This window comes from Elgaria multicarinata, chromosome 14, assembly GCF_023053635.1.
Source record: "Elgaria multicarinata webbii isolate HBS135686 ecotype San Diego chromosome 14, rElgMul1.1.pri, whole genome shotgun sequence".
NCBI lineage: Eukaryota > Metazoa > Chordata > Lepidosauria > Squamata > Anguidae > Elgaria > Elgaria multicarinata.
In genome coordinates this window covers 28,091,920-28,116,371 of record NC_086184.1, presented here as the reverse complement: position 1 = coordinate 28,116,371, position 24,452 = coordinate 28,091,920, and the positions used below count along the sequence as shown (strand labels likewise).

Genomic DNA, 24,452 nt, shown 5'->3' with positions numbered 1-24,452 from the left:
ATGTTTGTGCAATTGAGTTTTCAGGGCAGAAAAAGAGAAATAGATGGGGGGGTAGTTTTTCAATGCAGAACACTGGGGGTGGGGTGGAAATAAGGACCATACCTGTTGGGGGGGGGACAGAGAAAGCTGGGGAGGGGGGCTAGTGAGGAAGGTTTGCATTTGGGCAATGCATTCCACCCCCCAGTGCAAAAGAGGAAATTAAAATGAATCCCGCCTAAAAGGAGAAGGTGAGTGGGGGGCAGGTCGTGAAGGGGAGGGCTGGAAGATATTTGTGCTATACAGCAAAAGGTGGGGCAGAAGACGGAGGAGGCGATGGACAAACACACATTTTATTTCATTTTATTTTGGGGAGAGGCCAAGATCCAATTTGTACCCTGGGGTTTCCAGTGCAGAGAAGGAAGGTGGAATTGGCTTTAACATTGACAGCCAAGAATATATTTTCCTTGTTGGGAGGAGGGGCATTGATTGTAGCAACAACTGTAGAAAGCAGGCTGCATTGCAAATATAGAAATGGTGTGTGTGTGTTTGTTTGTGTGTGTGTGTGTGTGTGTGTATTGGGGAAGTATAGAATCACACCCCAGAGCAGAGGAATTGGAGGGGTGTGTGTGTGTGTGTGTGTGTGTGAAAATCCTAACCTGGGCATGGGGCGGGGGGGGGGGGCGGAGGAGGAGGGAAGCTGATGATGTGGAGAGAGGGAGAGAAAAGAAGGCAGCCGGCTTACCTAGCAAGAGTAATTTCACATCTTTGGCCGCGCTGATGCCATCTTCTTTGAGGTTTTTCTCAATCGCTTTGCTCCTCTCCAAGGCGGCTCGCTCCTCCGCGCTCAGGGTACATCCCATGGTGGCCCCCCAAAAATGTGCGTATCCCGGGCTGGTCGACGCTTCTTCGGGTCCCCCCCACCCTTTCTCAGACGCTCCAAGGGGGGGAAACGGGAGGGGAGGGGGGATCGACACAGGAAGAACGAGAGGGGGGGGAAAGCGATGGAGAACGGAGATCTCGGCTCAGATTATTTCAAAAAATAAAAAATAAAAAAATAACAGCAATGTAATCAGCCCCAGGGGAGGAAAAAAAAATTGAGATCTTTCGCTCTCGGGGTGTTCTTGGCCCCCAACCTCTCTCTCTCTCTCTCTTTCTCTCTCCCTCCTTCTTCTTCCCGGCTCTGCGTCTCTGTTCAGCCCCAGCAAATCAATGCATCCAAATGAAATCCCAGCCTGAGCAGGGCTGCTGGTGGAGGAGGGAGCGAAGGAGGGGGGGATCCGTTGCTGAAAGATGGGGAGGGAGATTTCTTGCCAAAAAAAAAAAAAATTAAATTAAGGAGGGGAGAAAAAAAACTCCCTCCAGCCTTCTTTTTCTATAGAGAGAGCGAGCGAGAGAAAAGGGGGCAGTCTGGGGAGAAATAGCGGACCTCTTCTTCCTCTTCCTCTTCTTCTTCTCCTTGCAGGAGGGAGCCCTGCTGCAGGGCGCGTTAGAGAGAGAGAGAGAGAGAGAGAGACGGTTTGCCCCCCCTCCCTCTCTCCCGCTCCCTCTCTCTCTCTTCCCAAATGCGTTGCCTTCGGAATTTCTTCCCGTTTCCTGCCTCGACGCTCCTTCGGATGCGCGCGTCCGTGTGCGAGTGAGGGTGCGTGCGAGGGTGGGTGTGTTGCCCTCCCCCTTCCCCCCCCCTAACGTGGGGGTCTCTAATGGGCGGCGGCGGCGATGGCTGCGAGCGATCGCATCGTTCAGCCGATCCTACTGGAGAGAAATGCAGAGGCGACGCGGGGATGGAGGGCGGGGGGGGGGGGGCGGCGCGTGGCGGCAGGAGGGCGGAGCGGCGGCAGCGGCAGTGGCAGCAGCAGCGGCAGGCGCGGGCGGGCGGGCGGGGGCCGGAGGCGAGTGCGCCACCGCTCTGCGCTCGCCCAGGGCCACCAGGCGAAGGCGAGGCCGGGCTGGGGCGGTGACGTCTGCCGCGTCGGCCCGCGCATGCGCCCCGCCACGCCTGGGGGAAGCGAGCCGGCTCGCAGCCAAGCTCGGAGGACAAGGCGGCGGCGGCGGCAGCGTGTGTGTGTGTGCTCCCGGGCCCGCTGGGGCTGCGAAGCCGCAGTCAGATGTCGCCGCTGCCGGGACGCCGATCGGAGCTGCCCAAGGTGCTGAACCGAGGGCTCGCCGCCCCACCGGCAGCCGGAGACGCCGCCGCACCGACAGCAGAGTCACCAGCCTCCACTCCCTACTCGCATCCTGGCCTGAATTACCGCCACCACCAGTGTTGCACAGGCCCTGTAGTGTTGCATTGGTGTGTGTGTGTGTGTGTGTGTGTGACCCCCTAAATTTTCTCTGCCGCGTTATTATTATTTGCAAATAAATAGACAGTGGGGGCTGCATAGGTGTGCGCAGCATATTTCATTAGGGGGTGCACCCAGAGAGATATAGAGATATATAGAGCAGTACGACAATGGAATCAGTGACCTAGGGAGGCAGTGGGCTCTCCCACCCTAGAGGCCTTCAAGAGGCAGCTGGACAGCCCTCTGTCAGGGATGCTTTAGGGTGGATTCCTGCATTGAGCAGGGGGTTGGACTCGATGGCCTTGTAGGCCCCTTCCAACTCTGCTATTCTATGATTAAAGGTGATTATTTATTGAATACTCAATCATAAAGGGCATTATATTTATTTATTTATTTATTATATTTCTATACCGCCCAATAGCTGGAGCTCTCTGGGCGGTTCACAAAAATTAAAAACATTCAAAGTCTAAAACAACAGCATGAAACCATAATATAAAATACAATATAAAAGTTCAACCAGATAAAAACAGCAGCAACGCAAAATTACAAATTTAAAACACAGAGTTAAAATGTATTTATAGACTGTTAAAATGCTGGGAGAATAAAAAGGTCTTCATCTGGCGTCTAAAAGCATATAATGTAGGGGCCAAGCGAACCTCCTTAGGGAGCTCATTCCACAGCTGGGGTGCCACAGCAGAGAAGGCCCTGCTCCTCCTGGTAGCCACCTGCCTCACTTCCTTTGGCAGGGGCTCGCGGAAGGCTTGCCTGACCGCAGGAGGGCCTTTGCAGGTGGGGTGGGAATGAGGAGACGCTTCTCAAGCCCCAGCATTGGTGAGGCTTTGCCGTGACACTGGCCAGAGCCAGGGGCTTACGAGGCAATCAGCCTTCGGGGGCCCTCATCCTGGCCATTTTGAAGCATGGTCAAGTATGCTGTCAAGTATGCTGTAGGGTGGATTCCTGCATTGAGCAGGGGGTTGGACTTGATGGCCTTGTAGGCCCCTTCCAACTCTGCTATTCTATGATTCTATGGTGCATGCTGGGGTGGTGGCAATGGAGCAGCCATAGGGCAGTTGGAGGACCATTCCTGCTGTGTCTGGCTCTCCCCTGGATCTCTACTCAATGCCCCTTCAATTTGGCGCTTATTGCTTGAGATATTAGGGTGTGCACCCGGCACACCCCTTGCGCACACCTATGGGCAGCTGGTGGCTCTTATGTCAGTGGGGTGGCAAATCCACACTTCGTTTCAGTCAGAACCAGCCTGAAGAATTGTAAAGGAGCTATCCAAGGTGCATGAGCCCATTTGGGGGACATAGTTTTGGAGATAGGGACCACCAGCCTCCACTGCTATTATTATTCTTTTAAAAAACGATTTTCTCTTTAAAAGGCCTGCAAACCAGAGGAGGCCCTGCTTATTTGGTGGCACCCCTCAGAGTTTTAGGATGGCCTCAGGCCTGGTGGTGCAGCTGAGTCACATTAGACCATGGACTTCATGGTGTCATTTATTTATTTAATGATGAATGCATTGATAACATTTCTGTATCGCTCAACAATAGCCCAGTGCTCTCTGGGCAGTTCTCAACACAGGAAAGCTATCGAATACAAGACCTTAAAATACAATGTAAAATTACAGTATAAAATAAATATATTTTAAAAAGGCCAAGGAGAACTTATTTGCAGCAGGCCTCATAGCCAGCCTAAAAGTTCTTGGTGGAAGGGGGGGGGGGGGACTAACAAAAACAGGGGCAGTTCATCTGGTTTGCAGGCCTTTTAAAGACAAACTTGTAAATTCTTTTTGAATGAGTTGTTTGTAAAATTATTTAGGGGGCAGAGAAAATTTAAGGGGGGGCAGGCCCACTTAGCTCCCCACCCCAGCAAGAATTTAAAATGCAATACCAGGTCTAAAACAGAAACGGAAAAACTAAGATCTTATGCTGCCACCCCTCCATGTGAATGACTTCAACAGTGAAGCACTTGGATCACAGTGTTCTACTCTTTCACCCCTCACTTCTGCTTCCACGTCTTGCATTCCAACTGCTTCTATGTTCCTGATATGTTCATTGAACGCTAAGTTTGCTTTTTAATGGACCCCAGAACTGTTGTTTTAAATGGATGCTGCTGTTTTTATACTGTTGTTTTTATGTCTCTGATGGTTTTTAAATTTTGTATACTTTTAATGTTTACTGTTTTTAGCTTTTGTGAACCGTCCAGAGAGCTTCAGCTGTGGGGCGGTATATAAATGTACTAAAATAAATAAATAAGTTAAAAAAGGTGGGGGATCCTGTTTCCACCCCTGATTTTTTTAAAACAAAACAAAACAAGGGAATTCTCTGAGCATGTTCAGTTTTGCATTTTGAGCATGCTTCAGTCAGAGCACCGTCACTATGAAAGGAGTAAAAAGGAGTTTGCATCTGCTGCCCTCATCCCCTGCTGCTCTCTAAGTGGTTGTTGGGGGTGGGGGCAAGGGTGGACTGCAGCACCCTGGACTTTGATTTGAGGCCTTAACGCACCACTGGGTGTGGCTGCCTACTGATGTGATATAGCCCCCCCCCCACCCATATCCCAGACACTTCTCACCATGATGGTAGTGGGCTGAATTTGGTTTGTGTGTGTGCGTGTTTGAGGCTCCTTGTCACGACACAGGCCTCCCGCACCAGGCCTCGTCACACACAAACCCTCCTCAAGCCAAGCGCCACCACTTGAACAACCTGAGGGTAGGGTAAAACACAACCTTTCCCTCCTATGAGAGGGTAAAGGCTAGAATCTGGAAAGGTTTTACTGTGTATGTAATAAGCTGAAGGTTATATATAAGGTGTTTACGCTAGTGACTGTAGAGCAGGTGATAAAGCCAAGCAGACACGTGGTTTGAGGTAACAAAACAAAATAAAATGTTTATTTTTGTTTAACAGATATTAGTTACTTCAAATTCAAGTTAATCAGCTTAATCTACTAGTTTTAATAAAAACAGTAATCTTAAGTCTCTTAAAATCTTATCTCCTTTCACTCTCCACACCACTGACAATCCTAACCGACACTCCCCACCAACTAACCAACCACCTCCAAGCTCTAGACTCATCCCATTTATACTCCTCCCCCTTTCACAGCATCATCAGCCACACCCACTCAGTCCAACATTCTGCACTCACTAGACATACAAATACAGACATATCTAAGGGAACAGAACTGTGGGGTAATGCCACACTCCTCTATGTGAGAAGGAAGTGGCAGGCAGTGGTGTGGCTAGAGTTGGGCCTTGGGGCCTAAGTCCAGCCCCCTCGTAGGACCACCCCAAAAGCAGCAGGTGATGAGGGCATCAGGGAAGCAGAAGCAAATTCCATTTCATTCAAACAAACGTTTTTTTAAAATGTTATTCATTATTACATTTATAGCCTCTTTCTTTTCCTTTTGCAGGATCCATGGTGGCTTACATGACCCCTCTCCTTCCCACGTTCTCCTCACAACAACCCTGAGAGGTAAGTTAGGCTGGCACAAAGTTAGGATGACCATATGAAAAGGAGGACAGGGCTCCTGTATCTTTAACAGTTATGGAGAAAAGGCATTTTCAGCAGGTGTCATTTGTATGCATACAGCATCTGGTGAAATTCCCTCTTCATTGCAATAGTTAAAGCTGCAGGTGCCCTCCTCTCTTTTGCATGTGGTCAAGAGGACAGGACTCCTGCAGCTTTAACTGTTAAGATGAAGACAAAATTTCACCAGGTGCTACATGCATTCAAATGACAATTGCTGAAATTCCCTTTTCCATACAACTTTAAAGATACAGGAGCCCTTTCCTCCTTTTCATATGGTCACCCTAGCAAAGTCACCCAGTGAGCTTCATGGTTGGGGGGGGGGTACTTGGATCTGGATTACTTGGTTCCCAATCCAACACTAACCACTTCACCACACTGGCTGTTTGCTATTATGGGTATTAGGGGTCTGAAAACAAAGCCCTATGAGGAGAGACTGAAAGAATTGGGCATGTTTAGCCTGGAGAAGAGAAGGCTGAAGGGAGACATGATAGCACTCTTCAAATACTTGAGAGGTTGTCACACAGAGGAGGGCCAGGATCTCTTCTTGAACATCCCAGAGTGCAGGACACGGAATAATGGGCTCAAGCTACAGGAAGCCAGATTCCGGCTGGACATCAGGAAAAACTTCCTGACTGTTAGAGCAGGATGACAATAGAACTCATGACTAAGGGAGGTTATGGGCTCTCCCACACCAGAGGCCTTCAAGAGGCAGCTGGACAGCCATCTGTCAGGGATGCTTTAAGGTTGAGTCCTGCATTGAACAGGGGGTTGGACTTGATGGCCTTCTAGGCCCCTTCCAACTGTACTATTCTATGATTCTATTATTCTACTTAGGGCACAATCCTATGCATGTTTAGAAAGAAAAAAGGCCTGCAGCTGTCTGAGGAATGCTAGGAATTTTAGGAATTTTTCCCCTGTCTCAACATGCATTGGATTACACCCTTAATTATTTGATTTATACCCCACCCCTCCTCACAATGAGCCCAGGGCAGCAAACAATCGATATAGAACAGAACAATACATGCAAATACCATTGAAATCATCACTCTAAAATTACAAACAGAACAAAATAGAAAAGAACCACCACAATGGTTAAAGTGAGTTTAAAATGCAAAGATGCACATAGTTGGTGTATATTCCATGTTGGCAATCATTCTGACATATAAAGAATTTAGAAGCTGTTGTAAAGCATGGAATGGCAGTGGTGTGTCTGAGTGGTGTGTGTGTGTGTGTGTGTGTGTGTGAGAGAGAGAGAGAGAGAGAGAGAGAGAGAGAGAAATCAGTAGAGATGGGCATGAATGGAGCATTTGCATCTTTACTCTTGCATAAATGGGGCCTTTATGGCCTCCATGTACTCAACGGGGAAAATGCACAATTTCTGGAGCCTCCAATGTGTGAGGCAATGGTGGATGTAGAAGGCCCCATTTCCACAAGAGTAAAGGCGCACTGCAAGCATATGACAGTGTCCGGGGGTGGGTGGGGTTGGAGCAGATGCGGAGATGTCCATTGGACTCCTGGAGCTGGCCGGGTGCCTGCAACATCCGTAAATGTTGTGTGTTTCACAACTGAAGTAATATGGAAGGCATTTAACCTCCATCCCCCATAGGACCATTAAGTCCAGGGTCTGAAATTACCTGACTGCACCAATGGCACTAGAGAGCTCCTGAACTTATTTTATTTTACTTAGTTATTTATTTTCATTAGAAGCATTTTTATACCAGGGCAGTTTACAAAAAAGAAAAAGAAAATGGCTCAAATGTAAATACAAATACTACAAGTTTAGTACTTCTACCGCTAGTGCTAATAGCAATAATAATAACAATAAGATCAAAGCCACCCAAAATCAGAAAACGAACCCAGCTTCAAAAGCATCAGCAGGGATTCAAGTTGCATCACAACAGCTTGGAATAATAATAATAATAATAATAATAATAATAATAATAATAATAATAATAGTATAATTTTATTTATTTCTTACCCGCCTCTCCCTTTGGATTGAGGTGGGGAACAACATTAGAACAGGAATCAATACATCTTAAAAATTCTTGATTTTACATTGATCTGGGTAGGCCTGCCAGAAAAGTCTAGTCTTTAAAGCGTCCTTAAAATCACACAGAGAGTTAATTTTATGACTCTCCTCCGGCATCATCATCATCATCATCATCTTTGCCTGGCACAAGAAAGACAATAAGGTAGTTGTCAGGGAAATTGCTCTGCAGAGAATATTTCACACTAAGAAGGCCCTGTCTCTGGTAGCCACCTGACTTTCTTCAGAGGGTGAGAGCACCACCAGGAGGCCTTCCACTGAAGGTCTCAGTGTAATAGTAGGCTTCTGTGGACACAAGTGGTTATTTGGGTCCCCTGGTCTTAAGCCATGAAGGGCTTGAATGGTCAAAACCTTCAGGACCTGGAAGCAGTCTGGGAGCTGTGGTCATAATGTCTAGTTGCAGGTAGGAACCTAGTAGCTACATTCAGAACTAACTGTAGTTCCTCAACACCCTTCAGAGGCAATCCCATGTAGAGTGCTTCACAGTAGTCTAACCTGGAGGTTATCTTATTTACTATTTATTTTGTTGTTTGGGTTTATACACTACCTCTTCAAGTGGCTTATGTAGATACATAAACAATAATTAAAAATAAGAATAAAACTACATCATCATCATCATCATCATCATCATCATCATCCAACCTCAAGAAAACAACTGGAGAATGTGGGATGTTTTCTAGGGATGTGCACTGCCTCGGTCCCAAACTGCAAACAGCAAATCTGAGTGAGAACCAGATTGACCTGTCTTGGCCTGAAGTGGCCCAGATGACAAGCTGCTGCCCCTTGCCCACCCATGACACTTACCTGACTCCTCTGCTTGCACCAACGAGCTGACCGTCCTCAAGGAAAGCAGCCATCTTTAAGGAAGATGCTGGCTCTGGCCTGCCTTAGATCTAATATTGAAAAGGCCAGGAACATTTTTTGCACATTTTTGTCATGGGGCTCACAATCTGCACACATTTCTGAGCAATTTGTGCAAATCATGACTGACTTTGCACAACTTCAGAAATTTGCACAAATTACAGAACCTGCAGGGAGAAACATGCACAAAATGCCCAGAAAAATCAGCACATCTTCCCTGGAAAGCTAAACAGGATACCTGATGGTGAAGAGCCTGGAGTATCTTGTCAATTTCTGCCATGGCCAAGAAACTCAATGTTTAATTATTTATTTTATTTATTTGTTACATTTATATACCACCCCATAGTTGAAGCTCTTTGGGCGGTTTACAACAGTTTAAAATGGTAAACATTAAAAAGTATACAAAATTTTAAAAAAACCATCAGAAACATAAAAACAACAGTATAAAAACAACAGTATCCATTTAAAAACAACAATTCTGGGGTCCATTAAAAACAAACTTAACGTTGTTAAATGCTGTTAAAATGCTGTTAAAATGACTGGGAGAAGAGAAAAGACTTGACCTGGTGCCGAAAAGATAACAATGTTGGCGCCAGGCGAGCCTCATCGGGGAGATCTTTCCACAGTCGGGGGGCCACCACAGAGAAGGCCATCTCTCTTGTTGCCATCCTCCGAGCCTCCCTCAGAGTAGGCACTCGGAGGAGGACGTTAGATGTTGAGTGCAGTGTACGGGTAGGTTCATGTCGGGAGAGGCATTCCATCAGGTATTGCAGTCCCAAGCCATGTAGGGCTTTATAGGTCCACAAGTGAGAATATTCAAGAATCTACTGATGTCATAGATCCAGACCCAGGACCCTTGTCCTTAAAGGATCCTGAACCCTTGTTCTATGAATATAAGGCTCCAGAGTTAATGGATCATGGAAAGGACTCAAGGTAACTAGCATGCCACAGCCATTCCCATGTCATTGCAACCTGAGATTGCTAAAACAGGCCACCTCTTTAGGAGACTTTGGCCATGGCTAGACCAGGCCTATATCCTGGGAACATCCCGGGGTCATCCCTGGCTGATCCTTGGATCCCGTGTGTGTCATTTACATGAACAGGGATGACCCCGGGACAATCCCAGGATATAGGCCTGGTCTAGCCATGGCCAAAGGTTCAGTCAGTACAGAGGTGGGGCCAACCCAACTTAATGCAGACAAACTCTTATTTAAGGCTATGTCTTAGGCTGCTCCTTGTTAGAGCAACATACAGAAAACCATATCTGGCTTCTAGCCTTGTTTGGAACTTTCCATGGTGCTGATCACTTTCCAAGGAGAACCCTCAGCACCAGCAGAACCGACAACATGAGAGGGTACCACTGATTGGCCCTTAAGTTTGAAAAACTGTCATTCCTGAAACACCTGAGGAATTCCTTTACAGGTTAATTATTTCATGGATTCCTGAACTTGATAGTTCTGGGTTCTAACTTCCAATCCTTTCAGCCCTTCAACACACTTTTCCCTGCCATGACACAAACCAAATTCTTATCTCTCAAGAATGATCCTTTGGGAATGCCTAATCTCAAAGGAAATGGAGAACACTCCATTTATAGCCAATACTTCTTTTATGCTTTTAAAAGAACAAGGCTGCACTAACATGCAGATGAATAGAAATAATTTTGGCCTTTGAAAAAGAAAAATAAACCAACAAAAACAGTTTTCTAATAAGAAAGGATCTCCTGCAGTGTTAACCACTATGTTCCAGCAAGGTTTCTGTTGTCATTCCCTTCACTGTACCACGGTGTGATGGTGATAAAAAGCAGGAAATTTAGGTGGGGGAGAGAGTAATTGAGCAGCTTATTTTCATTGGCCACGGTGTAGAAATGGAACAAAGAACTCAGGTGGTAAAAAGCATACTACCCATTTAAATAATTCACCATGAAACAGATGATGGCGGTGATTATTCAAGAGAAATATTTAACTTGGCAGCTGTTAATATTTCCATAGTGCTTAGAGAACCTCAGCACACTTATGGCATAACTATGCCGCAGATGTATTTTATATCAATTCAGCTACTGTGGCTAGCCCCACAGAATCCTGGGAATTGTAGTTTGGTGAGGGAGGCTGAAAATTCTGTCAAGGTACTTTTAGGTCTCTCTAGCCTTCAGCTACAGTTGCCACAGTTCCCAGAGCAACAAAGCAAATAATTGTTAAACCACTTTAAGGCCTTAGCTAGACCTAAGGTTTATCCCGGGGTCATCCCTGCCTGCTCCCGGGATCCCCTGTGTGTCATTTACAGGGCCGGTGCTACCATAGAGGCCACTCAGGCGGCCGCCTAGAGCGCCAAGCTAAGAGGGGCACCGGGCACAGCACAGCACTGATGCGCGTTGGCTGTGAGCTGGCCCGACCCGAGGATTCAGCTGGGCCTGGGCGGGCGAGATGGCGCCCCGCACCCGCCCAGCCGAAGTGAAGCCAGGGACGCTGGGGTGGGGGTGGCACGGCTCCATGTTCGGACTTCTGGAACGCGCCCGGAAGAGAGAGAGAGAGAGAGAGAGAATGTATGGGTGCATGGGGTCTTTGAGTGAATGCATGTGTTCATGCATTTGTTTGTTTGGAGTGAGTGATGCTGAGTGTGTGTGCGTGCGCGTGTGTGTGTGTGAGTTGGGGGGGATGATTTGGAGGTGATATTCCTATTAAATAATGCATTTTAGACCCATAGACGTTCCTTTCCAATTTGTTTGCTATAATTGGCATGACGTATTTCTTGCACTTTAAAATAAATTTAACAGTTTCAAGTTTTGTGCTTCTTATTTTTTCCAGGAAACATATGTTCTTAAAAATCAAAGTTGGCATTTTGGGGGCGGGGGGTGAAAGTAGCTCACCTTGCCTAGGGCGCAAAATAGTCTGGCCCTGGCCCTGGCCCTGGTCATTTATATGAACAGGGATGACCCCGGGATGACCCTGGGATAAACCTTAGGTCTAGCTAAGGCCTAAGTCTAGAATGTAGGTATGATCTCCTTGGGTCAGCAAAAGCTGGGTATAGTACCCTTTCAGACAACCTACTTTCAGTCTTTCTGTGAACACATACCCTGTGGTACCCTATGACTACATCAATTCACTTTGAAAGGAAAGCCCTAGCTGTCCAAATCCAAGCTATGTCAGCCTCTTCAGCATTGTGGAACAGAAAAGAAAGTGGTATAGGTATCGCCTTCTCCTGTACAATCCGCCCTGTCCTCTGGGAAGAATTTACTCCAGTCAGCCAAAACTAGGCTGACAACTGTTACCCAGAGGACTTTCTCTTCTGCCGCTTCCAGACTGTGGAATGGCCTGCCGGGAGAGATTCGTCAACTTAATAGTCTTTTCGAATTCAAGAAGGCTATAAAGTCTGATCTCTTCCACTGGCCTACCCAGTCGAATGTTAAGATATTTGACTGTTATTTTAATATTGTATCAGTTTTATATATTTTTAATCAGTTTTATGTGTTTTATGGCATTTGACGATTCAGAGGGAGAGGCGGGCAAGAAATAAATTTATTATTATCATCATCCTCTACCTCAACTGTCACCTGACAGAAGCCATTCCATCAGGCTGCAGCTGAAGGAGAGTTGGGAAGCACTCTATCCATTCAGTCAAGAGACCAGCTTCATTTGTCTCCTCGTTCCCTGAATTTTATTATTATTATTTATTTATTTATTAATTACATTTCTATACCACCCAATAGCCGGAGCTCTCTGGGCAGTTCACAAAAATGAAAAACATTCAAAGTATAAATCAACAGTATAAAACCATAATAAAAAATACAATATAAAAGCTCAACCAGATAAAAATAGCAGCAATGCAAAATTACAAATTTAAAACACCAAGTTAAAATTGATTTATAGACTATTAAAATGCTGGGAGAATAAAACGGTCTTCAACTGGTGTCTAAAAGCATATAATGTAAGGGCCAAGCAAACCTCCTTAGGGAGCTCATTCCACAGCCGGGGTGCCACAGCAGAGAAGGCCCTCCTCCTGGTAGCCATTCAAGCTGGTCATGATAAAAACAACTTTAAAAACTGGTGCATGGTTTTGTGTCATATCTTTTAGATTGTAAGCCTGTGGACACAGACTGTCTTGTTGGTTACTGGTCTTCTGTAAGCTGCTCTAGGTGCCTTTTTGGATGTAGAGCAGAATAAAACTGCTTTGAATAAATACATGAATAAAGAATGAATAACAAATAGGATTGCCAACTGCCATGGAGATGTTTTTTGTTTCTTTTTTTTACTGTAAACCTCACATCCCAATTCACCAGACTCCATTTTTGATCCACTCCAACTACCAGGCCCTGGCTCCTGGCCTGCCAAAGCCTCACCAGTCTCCATCCCCTGATGAGTCAAAACTATAGGTATGTCCAAATGGCCTCAGTTCCACTGTATTGGGCATAGAAATTGGGCAACCCATTTCACTGAATTTCTCCAGGTGGAGGAGATGTTCTCCAACAGTTTCTCAGAGTGGGACTTATAATTAGAAGTGGTTGTAGTGCAGCTTTTTGCTTCCCCCCCCCAAAGGTTTTTGCTTTTTGTGTAACTATCATTATGGTGATGCTTTTATTATTCAGCTTCCCATATCATAACAAGGTGGTTGAGGGTGCTGTGTGCAGCCAGGCTGGTCACTGGTACACCTAGGGGTGACCACATTGTTGTTGTTTATTCGTTCAGTCATTTCCGACTCTTCGTGACTTCATGGACCAGCCCACACCAGAGCTTTCTGTCGGCTGTCGCCACCCCCAGCTCCCCCAAGGTCAAGTCTGTCACCTCCAGAATATCATCCATCCATCTTGCCCTTGGTTGGCCCCTCTTCCTTTTGCCTTCCACTTTCCCGAGCATCAGCCTCTTCTCCAGGGTATCCACATTACACCAGTTTTAAAATCTCTTCACTGGCTGCCGATTAGTTTCCGGGCAAAGTATAAAGTGTTGGTTATCACCTTTAAAGCCCTACATAGTTTGGGTCCAGGCTACCTGCGGGATCGGCTTCTCCTGTACAATCCACCCCACACACAGGTCCTCTGGGAAGAATCTACTTCAGCTAGCAAAAACTAGATTAACAACTGATACCCAGAGGACCTTTTCTTCTGCTGCTCCCAGACTGTGGAATGGCCTGCCGGAGGAGATTCGTCAACTTGACAGTCTTTTAGAATTTAAAAAAAGCAATAAAGACTGATCCATTCCGGCAGGCCTCTCCAGTGAAATTTTCAGGATGTTTTCAGGATGTTTTAAAGATGTTTTAATCATGTATGGTATGTTTTTAATCAGTTCTTAATGTGTATTTTATATCATGTTTTTATACTGTTTGTTTTATACTTTGAATGGTTTTAGTTTTTGTGAGCCGCCTGGGGAGCTTCGGTTATTGGGCGGTGTAAAAATGCAACAACAACAACAACAACAACAATAATAATAATAATAATAATAATAATAATTTCTCTCTCCCTCACTCTGCAACCCCCTTGGCTGCCTACACATCCTGAACTGAAAAGGCCCTGTGGGGGAAGAGTTACCTCATAATGTCTCCCCCTGTTTAATTGAAGTGTGGGGAGCCAGGGAGGCTGCAGACTGTCAAGAGAGATAACTGTATGATGAAAGCCAGGAGAGTCAGATACATATCTTGGCCACCTCATAAGTAAAGTGAGAACCTCGAGCCGTACCCGTGGGGATTTCTCTGAAATTTTCGTCTTCTTCATACTTCTTCCCCCCCCCCCCCAAAGCAATTTCTTTTCTATCAAATTGAAGGAGAACAGTTGAAAAAAACATGAAAGAATATTTTGGAAAAGCACTTGTCAACACCCATCCTCCAGCTCTACCCACTGACCGGGTATTTTTAAAATCACAGTTCAGTAACCCCATTAGTAAAGCTGTCAGTTTGCCAACCTCTGCAAAGACAACCGAACTCCAACAGGTAGACGAGCAGACTTGTGGAAAACACATCAAGCCAGACTAACTCAATTTTTAGTTTTTTGTTTTATTGTTTCGAGAGACTAACAAACTCAGGAAATACAGTGTCTGAGTTTCAGGGGGATACTTGATACACTTCCCTTTCAAGCAATGTTTTCAGAGCACTAAATCTACCAAGAAGTGGATGAGCTGAAATTGCGATATAAATGGCCTAATATATTCTAGACTGAGGATTCGGCAGCAGCGTCTACATGAGAGTATTTGGAAGTCACCCCAGGCAGGGATGTTGGGATGCTCCATTAGACCCTGCAAATACTTCCTTTAAAACTGAGTGCTTGAAATTTCACGATGGATCAAGCAGCCATGCAGTGGCTGAAGGAGGCGGAAAGGCAAGTTCACAACAGGAAACCACCCAGAGAGCTTCGGCTGTGGGGCGGTATATAAATGTAATAAATAAATAAAATAAAATAACAGTGCTGGTGCCCAAGGTCCTGATTTAGGTGGCGTTTAAACTGCATGTTGAGGGGCATTGGCTGCAGAGGATGTCAGACTTTGCTGCTTACCAGTCACCAAAGAATGGAGGAGGGCAGTGGAACTAGGTGGCTCCAATGTCAATGTCACCTTGGAGAGCTCCTTTAGATGTCTGACTGTTCTGATGGAAACCTGCAGAGGATTCACCACCCCACTGACACTGGAGCTACAAGCCTCCACTGAAGGAGGGTCATGCCACAATATCTCCAGTGGTACATTCCAGTGGTCATTGGGGCTGCAGACGACTCATGTCAAGGGTGCAGAACCTCAAAGCCAAGGGCCACATCTGGTCCAACTGCAGTCCCAATCCAGCTCTCTGAGATTCCCCAGATGGCTGTGTCCTTTTCCCCAACTGTCAATCATTTGGTGTTTTCCTGGTTTTTAAACACTTCTTCATCGTGGTCTCTGTGCATCACACATATGGGCTCTGCGCCTGCGCTGAGCTTGAACCGGAACTTCTGAGTAGAAAGCTGAGTAGTTTTGGCGGGAACCCCTCCCCCACCGTCTACTACGCATGTCCACAGGTTCCCGCCTACTCCCTCAGTTCTCTTCAACCCTCTTCTTGCAAGGACGCTCGTAAATGGACTTCTCAAAGGACGTCTCGAATTAGAGATAGTTACCACAGCTGAGTCTCTTACTTTCTGTGTATAGTTCTTCTATCTTCTCGTTTCTTAAAAAAAAAAAAAAAGTAAAGTAAAATTAGATAGATTGAGTTAATTAGTTTTTGGTCCCTGTGGGGCTAAGGCCCACAAGGCCGTTAAGGCGCTTTTTCGTAAGTGCCTCGAATGTGGCAGTAAATTGGCCCCATCGGATGGCCATTCCCTGTGTTTAATTTGTTTGGGGGAAACTCATATTGTGGAGACCTGCCGTTTCTGCACAAAGTTCACCTGACAAACGAAAAAACATCAGGCAGATCGTTTAAGGGCGATCCTTTGGAAGAAAGCATTAGAGACAATGGATACGACCAAGACAATGGAGACTGAGCTGCAAATAGCACCCCCTGTCCAAGGGCCCTCGTCAGCAGTCTCAGCGGCAAAGAAAATATCTAAAAAGGCTAAAGCAAATAAACACCCCAAAGAGGGGGAAAAAAGTAAAGATAAAGGGAAGTCTTCCAAAAAGCCTTCTCCCCCTACTTCAGCACCGCGGATCTTCACTCTGCCACCGGCGCCGAGCTCTCAAGCTCCACAAATTCTCTCTTGGTACCGGCAGCTCCACTCGACCAATCGGTACAGAGGATCGAGGCTCTCCCATTGACATCAATTTCGGAAGGGGAGATCCGGGACACATCACCATATCACGCACCATCTCAGCCTCTACCCACTCAACCTCGATACCATAGCCACTCTCCCCATCGAAGGTATGAATCTAGGGGTAGAGAATACTATTCTAGAGCCTTTCTGGATTATCCTTACTCTCCACCCAGAGAAGTGGATAGCCTCTCAGCATGCTCGGGTCCTTCTTATATGTCCCGCCAATGCTTGGATTGGAGGAGAGATCAATATTATTATGATCATAGGCGTTCCTACTATTACTCTCCTCATCGGTACTGACGGCGCTCTCCTCCGCAACTCTCTTGACGAGGGTCGCACCGCTCAAGGTCCCCTCAATACCGAGATGAGAACCCCAGAACAAGTCGATCACGTTCCCCACGGGACCGAGAGGCTAGAACTTTGCACCAGCCCTGGTCACCTCGGGAGCAAAACATTCCGAATACTGTCGCACGCCGCTCTCCACTATGCCAATCTCCATTTCGGGATCGAGACGATCCTTGGGACCGAGCCATCCCAACTCCATTATTTTTACCTCCTCGGTCACCCCCTCCACGGGACCATGAAACTTCGTGACCACCACGACAGTTTGTTTCGTCTTGAGACCGAGATGCACAGCCTCGGGACTGAGAGCCATTTCCTCGGGGTCGTGAAGCGCCTGTCGATCAAGTAGCCTCAGAAGCAGTTAGGCTGGCACGTTCCACTGAACCTCAACCTGTCCCATTGATCCCGATAAGGGAGTTGATTGCATCAGCCCCAGCTCCTGTTTCAGCCCCAGCTGCTACTAGTATTTCACAGTTAAGAGTGATTCAAGTTGCATCTCCATCTCAGTTAGTAGAAACAAATAGGGATCAACTTATAACTGAGTCACCAGAGGACTATCAGTCCGATCCTAGCTCGTACTCCTCCCCTCCACCTTCAATCCAATCCCCGGATGATGTGGTGGCAACCCAGGAGGGAGCATCGCCCAATGAGGACAATTTTCATTTTGCTGACCAAATATTAAGAATGGCCCAGGCATTGGGAATTGAGGCGCAACAACCATCTGAACGTATTTCAGACCCAGTGTTCGATGCTATTTATACTGAGGCAGCTACTCCGGTCTCAATCCCCTTTTTCCCTGCACTTTTGCACACAGTGAAGCAATCGTGGAAGACTCCAGCAATGATGGCACCAACTTCACGCAGACTGGAGTCTTTATATAAGGTGCAAGAGAAGGATGCACCCTTCCTTTTTACGCACCTCCGGCCAAACTCTATAATTGTGGAGTCATCGCAAGGGAAGTCACCAAAGATGCATGCATCTCCAGCAGATAAAGAAGGTAGGCGTTTAGATCTATTGGGTCATCACATCTACTCATCGGCAGCATTGAGCTTGAGAGTAGCGGACTACCTAGCAATGATGTCCCGCTATCAGCTTTTTCTATGGGACAAAGATGGACACCATATACAGTCATCTCCCAGATGAACACAAAGAGCTTGCCAGAGTTTTTCATGATGAAGCCCTCAGGCTATCCAGAATGCAACTTAATACCACTAGACACCTCACACAGAGTTCAAAGACCTCCCTCCCCTAGGTACCGTAAAGATATCACTGCCTTCTCCGGCTCTAACATCAGAGACTTCTGTTCTCTTAGCCAAAGGGGCTATCCGGAGAGTGACCCCATATTCCACGCAAGACGGGTATTTTTCCCGGTACTTTACGGTTCCAAAGGCGGATGGGGGGCTTTGACCTATATTAGACCTCAGGGATCTCAACCAGTATGTAAAAACCAGAAAATTCAGGATGACCACCCTGGCGTCCATATTACCTCTTCTCCGTCCAGGAGTCTGGTTTGTGTCTATAGACCTACAAGATGCTTATTTTCACATTGCAATCCAAGATACCCATCACAAATACCTCCGCTTTGTAATTGGCACAGAGATGTTCGAATTCCAGGTCCTACCTTTTGGCCTGTCAACAGCACCCAGAGTGTTTACAAAATGCATGGCGGCGGTTTGCGCCTTTCTCAGATTGCACGATGTGGACATTTACCCTTATCTGGATGACTGGCTTCTGGTTGCGGAGTCAAAGGACAAACTTTCAGATGTGATTGCGTTTGTCCTAGATATTCTGGATTTCCTAGGTCTCAAAGTCAACTTTAAAAAATCCAATCTCGCCCCATCCCAGCCCATTCTCTTTATAGACTCAATAGCAGAAAGCGTCTTTCTCCCTACCAAGAGGCAGGCTGCATTATCAGCACTGGCAGAAAGGCTATACCGTCATCGTCACACTACACCCGTTGTGATTCAGCGATTACTAGGCCTCATGGCTTCTACTGTCATGGTAGTCAGGTGGGCCAGACTTCACATGCAAAACCTCCAGCAATGGTTCCTGCGAGTTTTTCACGGAGAACAGAACGCACGGAGAGTCAAGCTCATAGTTCCACGGGAGATTCAACTCGACCTCAAATGGTGGACGAATGTCAAAAACCTCAAACAAGGCATGCCCTTCATTCCAGTGCGTGTATCCAGGACGCTAGTCACAGATGCATCACTCCTAGGCTGGGGGGCGCATTGTGGTCCTCTCCAGCTGCAAGGCGTGTGGACTGCCTCAGAGAGGACTTTTCATATAAACTAACTAGAACTCACGGCAGTGTTTATGGCCCTCCGCTCGCTCGAATCATACCTATCAGGACATCACGTCAGGGTGATTACAGACAACACCACAGTTCTGTGGTACATAAACAAAGAAGGAGGAACACATTCCTCGAAACTCAATCACCTAACTGTGCTGATGCTCACCTGGGCTATCAAAAGGTACATTCTGCTCTCATCGATTCACATAGCAGGCGAAAACAACTGCCTTGCAGATGCTCTGAGCAGAGTGCAAAGTACATCACACGAATGGGAACTCAACCCCATCGAACTCAATCAAATATTCCAAGTATGGGGCCAACCTCAGGTGGACCTGTTTGCGACAGTACACAACAGGATATGCATGAACTATTGCTTGAGAGCGGGCATAGGGAAGGGCTCGTTAGGAGATGCATTCCAACTCAGATGGACGGGAACTCTCTTTTACCTATTCCCACCATATCCTCTCATTGCCAAATCACTCCAAAAGATTCGGCAGGACAGGACAGATTGCATTCTGATAGCCCCATGGTGGCCTTGCCAGCATTGGTTCTCTCAACTGAAGGCGCTGTCGCGCAATTGCTTCATTTGCCTCCCATCATCTGTGATTCTTCTAACCAAGGACAGAGGCAGAACGAGATGCCTGGAATCAGAGACACTCAATCTGACAGCTTGGAGGATCATGATGTGATGGGAGGATTTGGGGACGCAATTAATTCCATTCTAACAGCAGCTAGGAAACCTGCAACAAGAAAATCTTACGAGGAGAAGTGGAAGAGATTCTCATCCTTTGCTACTACGATGGGTTTTAACCCTTCTTCTGCATCCCTAAAGGATATACTGCTTTTCCTCAATTCATTATACGAAAAAGCTCTTAAATTATCCTCCATACGGGTTTACTTGGCAGCCATTTCAGCATCTCATCCTCTGATACAAGGCTTTTTGGTTTTTACTCACCCTATAGTTCGACAATTTCTGAGGGGACTACGGAATTTAGCACCCCCTGTTCACGCTATAGTTCCAGCATGGAGTTTATCTGTTGTGCTACAGTCCCTAACGTCTAAGCCATTTGAACCCATGGCCACTTCGAGCCTCAGTTTACTCTCATGGAAAGTTGCATTTTTAATAGCCATCACTTCGGCTCGGAGAGCTAGTGAATTGACTGCCCTGCGGATAGACCCACCATATCTGACCTTCCATAAGGATAAGGTGATCTTGCGCCCAGATCTGCATTTTTTGCCCAAAGTTGTGTCCAAGTTCCACTTAAACCAAGATATAAGCCTCCCAACGTTCTTTCCATGTCCAGCAACAACTCTGGAGTCAAAGTTGCACTCTCTAGATGTTAGAAGAGCCCTTGCGTTTTACAAGTCACACACTGACTCGTTCCGTAAAACACAAAGACTATTTGTTTGTTATAGTGGACTTACAAAAGGACAACCACTGTTTTCACAAAGGCTGTCAAGGTGGATTGTTAGTGCTATTACGTTAGCCTACCAAATTGCTGGTCTGCCTCTTGACAATACTCTCACAGCTCACTCAACCAAAGCAGTGTCAACGTCGACGGCTTTCTTCAGAGGAGTGACTATACCGGACTATTGCAAAGCAGCTACATGGTCCCAACCGTCAACATTTATCTCACATTACCACCTTGATGTGCGATCCAGGGCTGACTGCAATTTTGGATGTGCAGTTTTGTCTTTGATTTTGGCCTGAGACATCTCCACCTACCCACCTCCGGTAAGTGAGCTTATTAATCTCCCATATATGTGATGCACAGAGACCACGATGAAGAAGAACAGGTTGCTTACCTGTAACTGTGGTTCTTCGAGTGGTCATCTGTGCATTCACACAACCCTCCCACTGTCCCCGCTTTTTGTCGATGTCTTTGATGTCGATATAAAGTGGCTACTTCCTCGCTTTGGGACCTGAAGTGGTTTCAGAGAACTGAGGGAGTAGGCAGGAACCCGTGGACATGCGTAGTAGACGGTGGGGGAGGGGTTCCCACCAAAACTACTCAGCTTTAGAAGTTCCGGTTCGAGCTCAGCGCAGGCGCAGAGCCCATATGTGTGAATACACAGATGACCACTCGAAGAACCACAGTTACAGGTAAGCAACCTGTTCTTTTCCACCCATTCTAAGAGGTTGAATTGCCTCTGCAAAGACTAAGGATGTAGCTAGACCTAAGGTTTATCCCAGGATTGTCCTGGGGTCAAACCTGTTCATCTAAGTGCCACACAGGGCATCCAGTGCTCAGGCAGGGATGAACCCGGGATGATCCTGGGATAAACCTTAGGTCTAGCTATGGCCTTAGTTACTGTTTGTAAGAGTAGGGATGGCCAAATGAGCGAGGTTTGAAATTGCCAGGATTCTCCAAATATTGTCTTGCTGCCTGTCTCATTCCCAGTTCCCCTTCATGTTTGCAATCTCTGCTTGCTCTGGGCAAATGGGAAGGGTGCAAAAATCAAGGAGCAATCCAAAGGGAGATTTGTGCAAATTTATCCCAATTTGCACAAAGATCCCTGAATTTGCGCACATTTCCTTATTTGCACAACTTCTCTCCATGGATGTAAGTGGGGCTGATTCAGTCTATTGAGGAAATTCATGCAAGTCAAACTGGGAATCAGGAAAGAGATGAACATGAGCACATGTTCAGCCATTTGTGAAACTTTTTGGTGGATACGTCCTTGCATTCACATCCAGATCCCCAGCTGGGGCATGCTTGCATACTTTGCAAGCCAAAACAACATTCTCATACATCCCTAACTCTATGGGAAAATATGCTGATGTGTTTGGTGCATTTTGACTCCACCCTCTCTGTCTTTAGCACTGCCCCTTTTGCCTTTGGCTGTGCCTACAGCTGGAATGCACCCTGTAAGAACTTCTCCAAAATGGAATTGGCCCTTGGGTTGAAAAAGATTCAACATCTGGGGACCTGTGGCCCTTCAGATGTTGCTGGATTCTGCCCCCTCCATGCAACAAAATAGCCAATGCTTAGGGCTGATGGGAGTTGCAGTCCATAGTTTCCCCACCTGTAGTGTTAGACTACAACTCCCAGGATTCCTGACCATTGGCCACGTGGGCTGGAGCTGATAGGAGTTGAAGTCCAAAACATCAGGACAGGAGTTGAAGTCCATAACATCAGGACAGGAGTTGAAGTCCAAAACATCTAGAGCAGCTTTCCCCTGGTTGGGGAAAGCTGTTCTAGGACAACAGCTGTGATCTTGCAGGGTGTAACAGATATATTCTCCAAGCCATTTTGTATTCACTCCACTTAGGGCTGGGCAAACAAGAGATTTTTGAGCTTGTTTGGATCCTGCAAACATCATCTTAGCAACTGTCTCATGTCCAAATCCGATCTGCATTTATGATTGTTGCTCACTCTGCATGAACTGGAAACTGCAAACCGAGCAGTTATCAAATAGGACATTTGTGCAAATTTCCAGAAGTTTGTACCACTTTCATAATTTGTGCAAATGTCCATTCAGTCTATGGAGGAAAATTGTGCTAATTAGAAAATTTGTCCTGAACTAACTGGGAATCAGGAATGACTGAAATACACACATGTATTTGACAATTTGCAAATATTTTGGGTGAACACGTGCTTGCTCTCACGTTGAGAGCTTCAAAGGGGGCTTGCTTGCATGGTTGGAGAGCAAATCTGAAATTCCAATATATCCCTAACTCCAGTTACTTTTCATAGATTTTGTATGATGCAGAGCCCAGTGCTGTACATACATTGCCATACTTGACAAAATGAAAGCAACGTTTTTCAGCCAAGTCAAAAAGCGGGAAAGATCAGTGAACAGCTTTTCCAGCTTACCAACTTAAGAACCAACCCACAATCCTAATGTGCTGGCTGTTTTGAAAAACTGAAGAGCTGGGCAGCATTCCATAAGTAGGGTTGCTCCAGCATCAGAAAGAAAGGGGGCAGGGAATCACACAAAGAAGAGACCTAGGCCTTAGATAGACCTAAGGTTTATCCCAGGATCTGCTGCCTGCTCCTGGGATATCCTGTGTGTCATTTACATGAACAGGGATGACCCTGGAACAATCCCGGGATAAAACTTAGGTCTAGCTAAGGCCCTAGAAGGAGGAAGAGAAAGGACAGATCTATCTATCTCACTCTTTCCCCTTTTTCTCCTGTCTCCATCAACCTTTCTCTTTCCAAAAGTTGTTCATGGTATCATAGCTGCATCATAGGAATTAGGGATGTGCTCCGCTTCTCTCCGCATCCATGCGGTGGCGGCAGCACCAGGTAAGGGAGCAGGGAGGAGGGACACTTACCTTCCTCCAAAGCGGGCTTCAATTGAGGCCCCGGTTGAAGCCGGAAGTGAAGGCCGAGGCCCCTTCTGGCTTCAACCGGGGCCTCAATTGAAGCCTGCGATGGAGGAAGGTAAGGGGGCAGGGGCCTGGCCTACCTGGCGCCGCCGCCATCCATGCGGCGCCGGCGCCGGCAGCGCCAGGTAAGGGAGCAGGGAGGAGTGACGCTTACCTTTCTCCGTCGCGGGCTTCAATTGAGGCCCCGGTTGAACCTGGAAGTGAAGGCCGAGGCCTCTTCCGGCTTCAACTGGGGCCTCAATTGAATCCCGCAATGGAGGAAGGTAAGGAGGTGGGGTGGGTGGGTGGCTTATCTTGTGCCGTCGCCGCCATCCATATAGTGACGCCTGCGAAGCCAGATCTCGCTCCGTGGAGTGGAGTGGGAGATGGGCGGAGCGGCGCGAAGAGGATCGGGCCAGATCCGGATTTTCCGGATCGGGCCACGAAGCGGATTGGGGGATCCGTGCACACCCCTAATAGGAATAGGCAAATCTGTCAGTTTTGCTTTCTCCCACCTTCACATTTTTAAACTCTCAAATTCTTTGTTTCCTGAATATGAAGAACATTGCAGGTTTTTTTTTGTAAATTCTGATAAAAAAAATGTAGTGGGTTGAAATTGTCAGCCCAATTCAATCGGTTCCAAAAAGGAGAGGACCCTGTTGTCCTTGCCTGCCATACAGCTGTTAGAGATGAAGAGCTTGTCAGAAAAAAAGAAACCCAGAAAAAAAGAGACTAGCATGGTTCAATACACAAGGATTCAAACTCAGGCTTTAAAGGATAAAGCATTCAAAGCTCTGGGCCTGGGTGGACAAATCGTCCATTTTGGTTTCTTTCATATTTAATTTTTCTGAAATCTCAAGTTCTTTTTATCCTGAATATGGGCAACTTCAAAGATTTTGGTATATTCAAAACTGATCTGAAGCAAACTTCTACCCATCCTTATTCAGGCTCCAATTCTGGGTCATAACCCACTAAATGAAAACTAATGACTTCGAATACCCAGTACAAGTCAGCTAGCTCCATCAAATAGACAGAATGGATTGTGAAAAACAAACTTCAGAATATTGTCCAGCTCCTTTCTGTTTAAAAGTTGGCAGTGTAGGAAACTCCCCCCCCCCG

At 46.5% G+C, this 24,452-nt stretch overlaps 2 protein-coding genes across 3 annotated transcripts in view; one reads left to right on the top strand and one right to left on the bottom strand.

Annotated features, from left to right (window-relative positions):
- The window catches only part of GNAO1 (G protein subunit alpha o1), a 235,025-nt gene extending 234,069 nt beyond the window's left edge, over positions 1-956 (bottom strand). For both annotated transcript variants that reach the window (XM_063141313.1, XM_063141312.1), the window contains exon 1: positions 722-956. In XM_063141313.1, coding sequence (XP_062997383.1) covers positions 722-839 — 118 coding nt within the window. In that variant the 5' untranslated portion in view covers positions 840-956. The remainder of the gene's footprint in view (positions 1-721) is intronic.
- AMFR (autocrine motility factor receptor) overlaps positions 1-24,452 on the top strand; it is a 332,677-nt gene that overhangs the window by 288,614 nt on the left and 19,611 nt on the right. The window lies entirely within an intron of this gene.